This window comes from Hemiscyllium ocellatum, chromosome 7 (assembly GCF_020745735.1).
Source record: "Hemiscyllium ocellatum isolate sHemOce1 chromosome 7, sHemOce1.pat.X.cur, whole genome shotgun sequence".
Classification (NCBI taxonomy): Eukaryota; Metazoa; Chordata; class Chondrichthyes; order Orectolobiformes; family Hemiscylliidae; genus Hemiscyllium; species Hemiscyllium ocellatum.
The window spans coordinates 21,538,292-21,552,267 of NC_083407.1; the positions used below are offsets into that span (position 1 = coordinate 21,538,292).

The following is a 13,976-nucleotide window of genomic DNA, read 5'->3' on the forward strand; positions in this document are numbered from 1 at the left end:
ACCTTAACCTCTGCTCTCAAGAAAACAACTTGAGCTTATCAGGACCCTCTTCAGAGGGTGATGAATCTTCGGGATCCTCTTTCCCACTGGGTTGTGGATGCTCAGTCCATGGATTTCTGGAGATTCCTGACACAAAAGATGTGAAGACAGTGTGGGAAAGTGATGTTGAGGTGGATAATGAGCCATGATCATATTGAATCGTGGAGCAGGCTCAACAGGGAAATAGTCTGCACCTCCTTTTATGTTCCTGCGTCAGCACATAACTTAGTGCAGTATGGAGGGAATCGGTGTTATCAGAAATGCCCTCTTTTAGCAGAGGTACTAAATCGATCTTATTCCCAAAATGAAAGAAATCAACAAATACAACTGTTAAAATAAATAAGAGTCCTCCTATGCTCCTGGCCAACGTTCCACAGCCAATCCACCACACAGCTCTCAAACAATACAGACAGACTGGTCATCGTATTTGTTGTGCTGCACCTAAGAGTCACTAAATCTATGGCATTATTCATTCGCCATCCAGTGCTTTACACTATCTGAAAACTGTCACGATTCCTCTCTTCATACATTTCCTTCTCGTTGTAGTTCTTGACCTTACCACTAGGTGACGCATGAGTGTGACAGGGAGAGTGTGAAAGTGTGTGACCTCTCCCCATTGGTTCTGTTTAATTATTCCATACTTGAAGTACAATTGTTTTGTAAGGAGCTAAAGTCCATCTAGTTTCTGTAATCTTCAAACCAATTTTTTTTAATCTTTCAATTTAAACTGTTAACTAAAAGTGACAATTTTTAGACATTATTAACATTTTAATGTCTATCTATCTTAGTGTCTCAGTGAGTTTAGCCAAAGATCAGCTGACTGGTATGGGTCAGGAAAACTGCAGTGATTTTCTGAGTTAGCTGGTTTTGAATGACATGTTGGTGAGGGAGATGTGGTTGTCCTCCATTTATAGAAGGGTCAATTGGTTTGGTTTGTGATCATAATGTCTAACCAACAACTATTTTCTGGATTAAATCCAAAATCTAAAAACTCCCTCCAGTTCAATAATCTGTCAGGGATTTGCTAACTGGGTGATGTTGGTCAGGTACTGAGGAAATCCACGGAACCTTGACAGAGTTTAGACATTCAAGGAAAACAGAGGTGTGGTGTCAATTCCTATTTGAAACCTGTCGATGATAATGTACATTTAGCCTTCTGTCTGCCACCAGGGGTCACTGGCACATTTGTTGGTGGCTACTGGTGAACAATCCAACAACAAAGCACCAACAACCTGGTCTTCTGCCCCAACTGGGGTGGCATGGTGGCACAGTAGTTAGCACTGCTGCCTCCAAGTACCAGGAACCCAGGTTCAATTCCAACCTTGGGCGACAATCTGCGTGGAGTTTGCATGTTCTCTTCGTGTTTCCTCCCATAGGTGCTCTGGTTTCCTCCCACAGTCCAGAGATATGCAGGTTAAGTGGATTAGTCATGGCATATGCAGGGTTACGGGGGGGGAGGGGAAGTGGGTCTGAGTGGGATGCTCTTCGGAAGGTAGGTGTGGACTCAATGGGCTGAATGGCATGCTTCCACACTGTCGGGATTCTGTGAACAGAAACAGAGTAGACCAGCTTGGTGCTCATCACAGTCATATCATCGACCAGATTTGACACTGAGCCACATGAGTTATTAAAGCAGGTCACCAAATACTTGCTCGAAAAGACCAGATTTCAGGAACTTAGATTAGATTACTTACAGTGTGGAAACAGGCCCTTCGGCCCAACAAGTCCACACTGACCCGCCGAAGCGCAACCCACCCATACCCCCCCCCCCCCTTACCTAACACTATGGACAATTTAGCATGGCCAATTCACCTGACCTGCACATCTTTGGACTGTGGGAGGAAACCGGAGCACCCGGAGGAAACCCACGCAGACACGGGGAGAACGTGCAAACTCCACACAGTCAGTCGCCTGAGTCGGGTACTGAACCCGGGTCTCAGGCGCTGTGAGGCAGCAGTGCTAACCACTGTGCCACCGTGCCGCCCTTCAAGAAAGCTGGAAAAGTAGGGAGTCATAGTGGATTAGGGAGCAAATCCCAGAGCTTAAAGTCAAGGCGGCTGAAGACACAACCAGTAATGATGGGAAATCAAAATCGGAGATGTCCAGGAGGCTACAGTTGGAGGGATGCAGATATTTTGGACAATTGTAAGGCTGCAAGAGATTAGAGATGGGAAGGAGTGAGGTCATGGGACGAAACTGAAAATGAAGATGAAACTTTTTAAAATTGTGGTATGGTCAAACAGTGAACACTGCACTGGATTTCTAAAGAAACAATCATTTATACGGCATGAGAAAGTGTTGCTGATTCTAGCAGCCTGTAAGAGTCCTACGTGTAATATGGCCATTGTCTTTTGTATTTCAAACAGGGGACCAGGAGTCACCGATACCTTTTTATTGATGAGCAAGATCTCAGAGTGCCCAGGTGCCAGGGGTCCACTAAAACCCATTCCAGTCAGCATCCCTTTCAATCTGTAAGTACGTTTAGGGCTACAACTCTCACAGGACTACATTTGAGGTTGAAGCATTTGTGAAGTGAGCAGGTGGTTTTGCCCAGTTGCCATTTTACAAAAGGCAATAGTGGACCGCAAGTGATCACAAAGTACTTTCAGGAAGGAATAAAACCCTAGGTAACATTCCCAATGGAGAATTTTGGAGCTGGAGTCAGCTGCTATCCTCTCGTGCCTGCTCTTCCATTAGATAAGATGGGTTTGATGAGTCTGATCTTGGAAACTGAGCAGACTTAGACCTGGTTAGTACTAGGATGGAGTACTGGGTGCAGTAAGCCTTTGCTGCCAGCAGTGGCTGCTCATGTCACTCCTCTGCACTTGTGTTGGAGCGCCTTCTTGTGGCACAGTGGTAGTGTCCCTGCCCCTGGACCAGGAGGCGTGGGTTTAAGTACCATCGGCTCCAGCGGTGTGTAATAACATCTCTGAACAGGCTGCTTAGAAAAATAAGTTGATTAAAATACTTTCACAACAATCAATGATAGTTGCTGTGTCCAATCATTGAGAATGTGGTGAGGAATAGAGAGAGAATCTTCAGGTCGCTTGTTTGAAGAAGAAGCAGTTTTTGTTCATCTGATTGAGAGAATAAAGGGAACAATAATTTATGCGGCATAAGAAAGTGTTGCTGCATGGATGTTGCACAATGGAGAATGCAATGGAATTAAAATATGACTTTGCATTTACTCTAGTGGATGGGGGAATGGATTTGAAGTGTTGGATAGCCTATTTGATCATTGCACTGATGCAATGCTCAATCATCAGCATATCAACCACCATTTCATTTCAGTTTTTAAAAACTTGTATGAATACAAGTGCCAGTTCATCTGACTTGCACATCTTTGGATTGTGGGAGGAAACCCATGCCTTCAAAGTCCCCAAAATTTAAGAATAGGGTCTCAGGATCTGTTTTCATTGTGATTTTGAAATGAACTAATTAATCAGTTTCCCCAAGAGATGAAAACATAAAACAAGTAATTATAGTTCATCACATGGCTATAGACAACCATTGAAAGAAAATATAGCAAATCTTTTATTAACTGGCACTTGTAGAGCCAGGAGTATTCTGGATATTCAAGAGTTATGCATGACTGCAGTATACTGTATTTACAGCCTAAATATATACTGATATAGAATCCCTACAGTGTGGGAGCAGGCCATTTGGCCCAACAGGTCCACACCAACCCTCTGAAGAGTAACCCACCCAAACCCATTACTCTACATTTACCCCTGACTAATGCACCTAACCTACACATCCCTGAATATTATGTGCACTTTAGCACGGCCAGTTCATCTGACTTGCACATCTTTGGATTGTGGGAGGAAACCCATGCAGGCACAGGGAAAATGTGCAAAATCCACACAGGCAGCTGCCTGAGGTGAGAATCAAACCCAGGTCCCTGGTGTTAGGAGGCAGCATTGCTGACCACTGAGCCACCGTGGCACCTTCAAGGTAGATCACAATATTTGAGGTATATTAAGAGTGCTGGTTAAAATTTGCTGTATGGATTTTCTTTCATTCACTCATGAGATTGTGGCCATCGCTGAATAGGGCAGCATTCATTGCCCATCCCTAATTACCCAGAGGGCAATTGAGAGTCAGCCACATTCTTGCAGGTCGGGAGTCACATGTCAGCCAGACTAGGGAAGAACAGCAGTTTCCTTTCCTTTCCAGATAGGTTTTTCTCCCACAATCAGCAACCGTTTCATGTTAACTCTTAATTCCAGAATTTTTTGTTTTATTAATTATTGATTTCAAATTCCACCATCTGCCATTGTGGGATTTGAACTTGGGTCCCCAGATAATTACCTGGGTCTCTAGATTTATCGTCTAGTGACAATACCACTAGGCCATCATCTCCCTGGCAAAACAACAAAAGGATTGCGAAAGTTACATGCTTTATTAGGCAAGCTGTTTGAGTTGTGATTGTGGCACAATGTGTGTTCCTTGTTTCTTGCCAGTGATGATCTGATTGAGAAGGACACTGCTGCAAACTCTGAGATTCCAACAATCCCCTTGACTTCAGTTCCCACAGATACGCCCAGTGACTTGCCAGCTCTGAAGGTAAGAAGGAACGATCAAACTTGCATTTTCCCAGCACCCTTTGCATTCTGAGGATAACCGAAGGGCTGTCGCAACCAGTTCAAAAATGATTGAGAGAAAGAAATGTCTATTGGTGTTTCATATTTAAGGTCTGACTTTCACCTCTGGGATATTGGCTACTGGAGAAAGTGAGGACAGCAGATGCTGGAGATCAGACTTGAAAAGTGTGGCGCTGGAAAAGCACAGCAGGTAAGGCAGCATCCAATGAGCAGGAGAATTGACGTTTCAGGCATTAGCCCTTCATCATTCCTGATGAAGGTCTTATGCCCGAAACGTCAATTCTCCTGCTCATTGGATGCTGCTTGACCTGCTGTTCTTTTCCAGCGCCACACTTTTCGACTACTAGACATGAAAATGTGGAAACAGGCTTGTACTTTGCTATTGATTGACAACAGATTCTGTGGATTTTGTATTGCTGCCAAATTCAGCAAATGAATATATTAATGTATGAAACAAGCAGTCGTGTATAGCAAGCTCCCTATTGTACCATTGTTATAACAGCCAAGTAATTTGTCTGCATGGTATTTGTCGACTGACTCTGAGAGAATCTTTCCTCCAGAACAATCAGCTAATTCTAATCACACAGACCGTGGGCAATGTAAGAGGGTTTTTGATCTAACTCTTCCACACTCGAATGTCACTCTCTTTCCTCCTTTCATTTGAAGGTGAATGTTTGAACATAATGAGTGATGCTTGAATAATGGTTCATTAATACTCTCAAACTAATGCATTGACAGATTCCAGGACTGTGCATGAAATAGTGTTTCAGGAGCAATGAGTGCCACTGCTCACAGTAACCTCTTGCCACTTGGGATGTTGTTCAGTCACTTTCCCTACCGCCATATCAAATCTGCTTAGACCAACCGTCGCACGGTGTTTTATCGGACACTTGTGAATTTTTGTGTTTTTTCTAAAGCACCTATTCAGATACAACATATCCCTATGGCGTTTTCCTCAAATCCCTTGTTTAACAGAGATTTATATTCATCTACAGTCAATAGATTGCAAATCGCTCCTGGTTGCTAAGGTATAGAGCAGGTTGGGGAGGGCTCTGCTTGTTTGTAATCTGTTTTACCACAAGATGGCAGTAGAACAAAGAACAAAGAAAATTTACAGCCCAGGAACAGGCCCTCCAAGCCTCAGCCGATCCAAATGTACTGTCTAAACCTGTCGGTCAATTCCTAAGCATTTGTATCCCTCTGCTCCCCACCTGCTCATGCATCTGTTCAGACGCATCTTAAATGAATCTCCCGTGCCTGCCTCTACCACCTCTGCTGGCAACGCATTCCAAACACCCACCACCCTCAGAGTGAAGTACTTACCGCGTGTATCCCCCTGAAACTTTCCACCTCTCACCTTGAAAGCTTGACTTCTCGTTATTGAATCCTTCACCCTGGGAAAAAGCTTGTCTCTATCCACCCTGTCTATACCCTTCATGATTTTGTAAACCTCAATCAGGTCCCCCCTCAATCTCCTTTTTTCTAGTGAGAATAAACCTAACCTACTCAACCTCCCTTCATAGCTAGCACCTTCCATACCAGGCAACATCCTCGTAAACCTTCTCTGCACCCTCGCCAAACTGTCCACATCCTTTTGGTAATGTGGCGACCAGAACTGTACACAGTATTCTAAATGTGGCCGAACCAATGCCTTGTAAAATTTTAACATGGTTTGCCAGCTCTTATACTCAATACTCCATCCAATGAAGGCAAGCATACTATATGCCTTCTTGACCACTCTATACACCTATGCAACAACCTTCAGGGTACAATTGACGTGCACTCCCAGATCTCTCTGCCCATCAACTTTTCTCAAGGCTCTTCCATTCATTATAATTCGCTCTAGAATTAGACATGCCTAAATGCATCACCTCACATTTGTCTGGATTGAAAGCCATCTGCCACTTTTTTGCCCAACTCTCCAGTCTATGTATATTCTCCTGTATCCTCTGACAGTCCCTTATGCTTTCTGCTACTCCACCAATCTTTGTGTCATCTGCAAACTTGCTGATCATACTAAAAGTGCCCTCTTCTAGATCATTTATGTATATTACAAACAACAGTGGCCCCAACACTGACCCCTGTGGAACACCACTGGTCACCTTTTTCTATTTCGAGAATCTCCCTTCAACTACTACTCTCTATCTCCTGTTGCTCAACCAGTTCTTTATCCGCCTAGCTAGCACACCCTGCACACCATGTGACTTCACTTTCTCCATTAGTCTACAATGGGGAACCTTATCAAATGCCTTACTAAAGTCCACGTTCAAAGTTTGTGAGAAGATTTGTAGCTCGGGTGCTCATTGTTCTGCTCGGCGGACAAAACCACAACAAAGTCCATGTACATGACATCAACAGCCCTTCCTTCATCTAACAACTTGGTCACTTCCTCGAAGAACTTTATCAAGTTGGTACGGTAAGATCTCCTCCTGCACAAAACCATGTTGCCCATCACTGATTAGCTCATTCCTTTCCAAATATCAATAGATCCTATCTCTCAGTACCCTCTCCAGCAACTTCCCCACCACTGACGTTAGGCTCATTGGTCTGTAGTTACCCGGAATATCCCTACTACCCTTCTTGTACAGGGGGACAACATGAGCAACCCTTCAGTCCTCCGGCACCTCACCTGTATTTAAGGATGCCACAAAGATATCGGTCAGGGCCCCAGCTATTTCCCTTCTTGCCTCCCTCAGCAACCTGGCATAGATCCCATCCGATCCTGGGGATTTGTCCACCTTAATAACCTCTAGCATACCTAACACATCTTCCCTACTTATGCCAATGTGATCCAGACTAATCAAACTTCTATCTCTAATCTCAAGATTCATCTTGTTCCTCTATTCAGTGAACACTGACTCTGCTTGGAAATGGAACAAGCTATCTCTCTTTGTCCTTTGTAATTTATTTTTTAAGCATGTCCTCCCCATACTCAATATTTTTGAAGGCCCTCTTCTGCTTTTAAAGTGCTGTTCCTGACATACGCTTTCTTCTTTTTCTTTATCAATGTCCCTTGACATCCAGTGTACTCTGGACTTGTTGCCCTTGCCCTTCACTCTGAGAGGAACACACTGGCTCTGAATTCTCACTGGAACAGCCCATTGAGTTGGATGATTGGCCCTGATCTCAACAAATGGAGGGGCAGGCTCAAAGAGCTAAATAATCTACTTCTGCTCCTGTTTTCTATGTTTCTAACACTCATGGGCAAGCTCCTGTCCAACCTCTCCTCATAGCTAATACACTCCAATCTACACAACATCCTGATAGAGTCAAAACTCTATCCTGACTTGGAAAGATATCGCCATTCCTTCAGTGCCACTTGCGTCAAAATCATGGAACTTTCTTACTCACGGCATTGTGCATGTACCTCCCCCTGCCACAGACTGCTGCAGTTCAAGAAGGCAGCTCACCACTACCTTGTTCTAGGCAATTCCAGATGGGAGCAAATGTGAGCAACTATGCCCACATTGGATTGTAAAATAAAACTCAGATTCATTGTCTGCATCACCGCCTCCCATAGGCGGCATCCAATCTCCAAATCATGTTTTTATAGCTTTTGTCAATATAAACCACTAATATAAGCCAGTGTTCAAAGAAAATGATAAAGACGAAATTGCTGAATGATTTTTCTCTGGGTTTGGTTGAAACCATTAATTTCTAATTCCTGGGCACTCTGAGCAATCCTGGAGGACTGGCACCTCTTCCCTGTATTTTTCCGGACTTATCATTCTTCATGTAGGAGTGTGGACAGGATTTCACTGACTTTCCTTGATCCAGGATAAGAAAATCTGGTCGATTTTTATTCGTGCCTCCACCTGACTACAGAACCCATTTTAAGTCTCTGTACTTAACACAATCATGTTTAAATAAACTCTTCAATCTTTTAAGCTTAATTGATAGTTAGATTGTTGGCCGTCAGCCAGCTTTGCCTGAAGTCTGCTATTTATGGTGAATGTGCTCCCTCTGTTGGAATAGGTTTGAAATTGCACTGTTTCAAATCAAAAATTTAGATGTGTACGTTTCAGAGCTGACCGCTTGGTTTTTGAAACAAAAACAGAAACTACTGAAGAAACTCAACAAGTCTAACAGCACCTATGGGGAGAAAGCAGAGTTCAGAAGGGTCACCGGACTCAAAATGTTAAATCTGCTTTCTCTCACAGATGCTGCCAGATCCGTTGAGTTTCTTCAGCAATTTCCGTTTGTAGAAGCACAAGAGCAGGCCCTTTGGTCCGCCAGGTTTGTGCCAATCATGATGCCATTCTAAACTAATCCCATCTGTCTGCATGTAGTCTGTGTCTCTCTCTCTTCCCTGCCTGTTATTGTCTGTCTTAATACCTCTAAACACTGCTACAATCGCCTCCCCTGGCAATGCATTCCAAGCACCTACCACGCTACAAAACAAAATGGGCCTCACACATCTTTAAACATCCCCTTCTCGCCTTAAACCTATGCCTTCTAGTATTTGACATTTTCACCCTGGGATAAAGACTCTTGACTATCCACCCTATCCATACCTGTCATTATTTTGCATACTTCTGTCAGGTCACTCCTCAGCCTCCGATGCTGCAGTGAAAACAGTTCAGGTTTGTCCAACCTCTCCTCATAGCTAATACACTCCAATCTACACAACATCCTGATAGTCAAAACTCCAAATGTGGCCTAGTTGAAGTTTTGTAGAGCTACCATGGTTTGCCAACTTTTATCTCAATATCCCAACTGATGAAAGTAAGTATGCCATGTGCCTTCTTTACCACCTTGTCCATTTCTGTTGCCACTTTCAGGGAGTTATGGACTTATACCCCAAGATCTCTCTGTATATCGATGCTCCTAAGGGTCTTGCCATTTCAGGATTCTAAAAACATTTACTGTATACTTCCCTCTTGCATTTGATCTCCCAAAATGCATCACTTCACACTTGTCGAGATTAAACTCCATTTGTCATTTCTCTCGCCCAACTTCCCAACTGATCTTTATCTTGCTGTATTCTTTGGCAATCTTCCTCACTATCGACAGCATTAACAATTTTCACATCATCCTCAACTTTGTAATTAGATCACCTACAATTTTCATATAAATCATTATACAACACAGATCCCAGCACTGATCCTTATGGAACACTACTGGTCACATTCAGAAAAACACCCCTCTGCAACTGTCTTCTGTGACCAAGCCAATATTGTATGTAACTTGCCAACTCACTGTGGATCCGATGTGATTTGATCTTTTGGACCAACCTCCCATGAAGGACCTTGTCAAATGCTTTATTAAAGTCCCTATTGACACATCTACTGTTCTTCCCTCATCAATCATCTTCATCATTTCCTCATAACACTCTGTTAACTTTGAGAGACAAGACTTCTCCCACATAAAGCCATGTTGACTATCCTTAATATGTTGTGAGTAAATCTAGTTAATCCATCCTTTTCAAAGTGTGAGTTTTTGTTTCAGATCTTCAACAACCACAGCGCCTTGTTTTATTTTACATTTGTTTTTTGAGTTGAGATTAAATTTTGAGCATTACATCCTAAGTAAGAACATCAGATGTGAAAATCCACATTTTGGCTGCACCTGTGATTAGCTGATTTAGGAAGAGCACAGTTTATTCCTTTATATGGCACCTTTTGATGTAGTGCATGTGTCTCAAGCCACTTTGTGGGAATGATTCTTGAAGAGAATTAGGTGTTCAGTACCATAAAGCACTATTAGGGCAAGTGAGCAAGAGCCTGGCCAGAGGTTGTCTTCAGCATTGACTTGAAACAAAGAGAGGTGTCCGGAGGGTATTCCAGAAGTCAGGGCATTGGCAGCTGAAAGAATGGCCAGCAGTGATTAAGACCAGGGACGTAAAAGAGACCAAAATTGGAAGAATGCAGAAGACTTGGAGAGCTGATGAAATTTAGGAATCCAACAAGATGAGAACAAGCACAGTTTGAGAGCAAGGAGAAGAATTTTACATTTGATGTGTCACCAGAGAGGGAGCCCCTGTAGGTCAGCAAGGACCACGGTGACAGCAGAATGAAGCTTGGTGCTGCTTTGGCTGGGGGGGGACAAAGTTAAAAATCACACAACGCCATGTTATAGTCCAACATGTTTATTTAGAAGCACTAGCTTTCGGATTCTGCTCCACAACCAACTGATGAAGGAGCACCGCTCCAAAAGCTAGTGCTTCCAATTAAACCTGTTGGACTATAACCTGGTGTTGTATGATCTTTAACTTTGTCCACCCCAGTCCAACAACGGCTCCTCTTGGGTACGGAGAACTGAATTTTTGAGAAGCTTGAGTTTGTAGGTGCTACAAGGAGAGAGGCCACACAGGGTCTTCCAGAACTGTGGATAGTGTCCTTGCTTCTGAGCCATAAGCTACAGGTTTTTAAATCCTGGGCTACCGAAGGTGTGTTCGCAATGCAGCCAAACTGTCAGCCTGTAATTCCATTACATCTGATGGTAGGCAGCAAGATTGGGACTGTCTTCTGGTCTTAAATCCTGCAGCAATCCCACCCTAACAGTAATCAGATGGAACTCTGAGAAAAATAGGAGCAGGAGTAGGCCATTCTGCCTTCGAGCCTGCTTTATCATTAATTTAATTCATTCATGGGATCTGGGTGTCACTGTCCAGGTCAGCATTTATTGCCCATCCCTAATTCCCATAGGATAAAAATCACACAACACCAGGTTATGGTCACAGGTTTATTTGGAAGCACTAGCTTTCGGAGCGCTGCTCCCTCATCAGGTGCTTGCTTGGTACTATAAGATAGTTAAGAATTAACCACATCACTGTGGGTTTGGAGTCGCATATAGACCAGACCGTGTAAGGATGGCCGCTTCCTTCCCTAAAGGATATTAGTGAACCAGATGGAGTTTTCTGACAATTGACAATGAATCCATCATTTATCCATGATCATCATTAGACTCTTATTTCCTAGATTTTAATTGAATTCAAATTCCACCATCTGTCATGGCTGGATTCAAACTTAGGTCCCAGAACATAAGCTGGTAATTGTTTCAGCAGCTGATGAGCTGAGGCTGGAGTGGAGTTGAAAGTTGCAGCTGAGGTAGAAATAATGGCAGTTTTAATGAACTACCCTGAGTGAACTTTTGCTTTGTGCCCTGCCTCCCTCCTGTGCTGCTGAAAGTACCAATTTCAAATTGGATGCAATTCCCATGCCTTCCTCTGGGAAGCTGAACAGTCGCTCATGTATTTGTGTTATCCTGGGCAAAGAGGTTAATCAGCTGCTCTGTGACCAATCATTGAAGAGCTTGATGCTGTTAAAATGGAAAGGGAACCTGCCTTATCCAGTCACAGCATGCTTTATTTAAGAATTCAATATTGCTTCATTTGGTGTCACCTGTTTTCTAGCTGTGTTTGGTTCACTGTCTTTAAGCTTTCTGTACAGTCCCAAAGACACCATTCAAGAGAGTCTACTGTATTTGATTTTTAAAAAATCATTTTCTTAATGAGACTAATATTCTTGAATAAAACTGAATTTTGAACAAAAAAAATGGAAAGGGGCAGCAGTCTGCTTTAGACTGAGATACCTTTCCTGTATTATTGCAGTTAAGCTGTACCATTGAAATATCAGCAATTCCTGTCTCTATGTTTTGCTAGCACCGTAGATAAGTGAGAGCCTCCAGTTTCAACCCCACGCTACGTTTGCAATTTGACCCTCTTGCTATTCAATAATTTTTTTTTCATTAACCTGTTTGGATATATTAAAACACACCTTGGTGGCACTTGGGACTCAAACCTGTCCCTTCTGGCCCAGACATCGGGACAGTACCACTACACCAGAGTACCCTACTAAACATTCTTACATCAACCTGTTCAGTCAGATAAAGGGACTTGAACCTGACCCAAGAGTAAGGGCATTACCACAGTGACAATGGTCCTGTATACCTTTCCACTTGACAGTCTCGTCAATTGGCTGCACTCTTACCATCATTTATTGTTCAATGAGCATTGCAGTAACCTGTAAAGTGGGTTTGGAAAGGAGGGTGGATTGTAGAGGGCGCTCTAGTTTGCACAGGCTACTCCCCAGACTCCTGTGCTCTCCTAGGTTTCGAAGTGATTGCCCAATTCTGAAACAAGGTCATGGTACCACTCAGAGTGTGTCATCTTGTGTTGGGACTGGTGATCAGAGTAGATGAGGGCAGGTGTAGCCACGTGACCAGGACCATTCGGAGGAAATATTAGTTTAAAGAAGCTGAATTGTGGCAGAGAGCTAACATGGGTGGCACAGTGGTTAGCAATGCTGCCTCACAGCACCAGAGACCCAGGTTCAATTCCCGCCTCAGTTGGAGTTTGCACATTCTCCCCGTGTCTGTGTGGGTTTCCTCCAGGTGCTCTGGTTTCCTCCCACAATCCAAAAATGTGCAGGTTAGGTGAATTGGCCATGCTAAATTGCCCATAGTGTTAGGTGCAGGGGTAAATGTAGGGGAATGGGTCTGGGTGGATGCGCTTTGGCGGGTCGGTGTGGACTTGTTGGGCCGAAGGGTCTGTTTCCACACTGTAAGTAATCTAATCTAATCTAAACTTTCTGGATTTTTTTTTCTGCAATTACTTTGGTGCATATCGATCAGCTAGTGACCAGATCAGAAAATGTTTTATTTCTGAATCCAGGGAACAGCTTTTCTTCTGTTACCTCAGAGATCTACTTGCTCAGTCTATCTGTAAAGGCAGCTACCATATATTGACATTGATTTGGATCTGTGCTTTCTCATCGTGGAACCTCCCGAACCATCTCCAAAATGTTGAATTGCTGAAATTAAGACAAAAATCACTAAGTTGCCATTTCTGGACAATTTAAGCCCTTCTGTGTTCTGTCAAACCTTCTTTAATTCTGTTTCAGGGGACGTTAAACGTTTTGTCGGTCATACTGTGTTGCAGAGTTTTAGAATTGTGCAGCGCAGAAATGGGTCCTTCAGTCCAACTTGTCCATGCCTACCAGTTTTCCCAAACTGGTCCCATTTGTCTGCATTTGGCCTAAAAACCTTTCCAATCCACGTACCTGTTCAATGTCTTTTAAGTGTTGTAACTGTACCTACATCTACCATTTCCTCTGACAATTCATTCCATGTACAAATCACCCCCCGTGTGGAAAAAGCAGCCCCTCACATCCGTTTTAAATCATTCTCCTCTCACCTTACATCTATGCTCCCTAGTTTGAATTTGCCTACCATAGCGAAAAGATGTTAGCTACTCATCTAATCTATGCCTCTCATGATTTTATAAACCTCTATAACTCACCCGTCAACTTCTGCTGCTGCAGGGAAAAAGTCCCAGCATTGTTGTCGGGACCAATTCCTGGCGAGTGGGTCAGGTCTAGGGCAGTGGTTGTC

At 43.4% G+C, this 13,976-nt stretch overlaps 1 protein-coding gene across 1 annotated transcript in view; it reads left to right on the forward strand.

Moving 5' to 3' along the window:
• epb41l5 (erythrocyte membrane protein band 4.1 like 5) overlaps positions 1–13,976 on the forward strand; it is a 153,172-nt gene that overhangs the window by 129,386 nt on the left and 9,810 nt on the right. The window contains exons 21-22 of the mRNA XM_060827736.1: positions 2,406–2,510; positions 4,503–4,605. Of these exons, the coding sequence (XP_060683719.1) occupies positions 2,406–2,510; positions 4,503–4,605 (208 nt within the window). The remainder of the gene's footprint in view (positions 1–2,405; positions 2,511–4,502; positions 4,606–13,976) is intronic.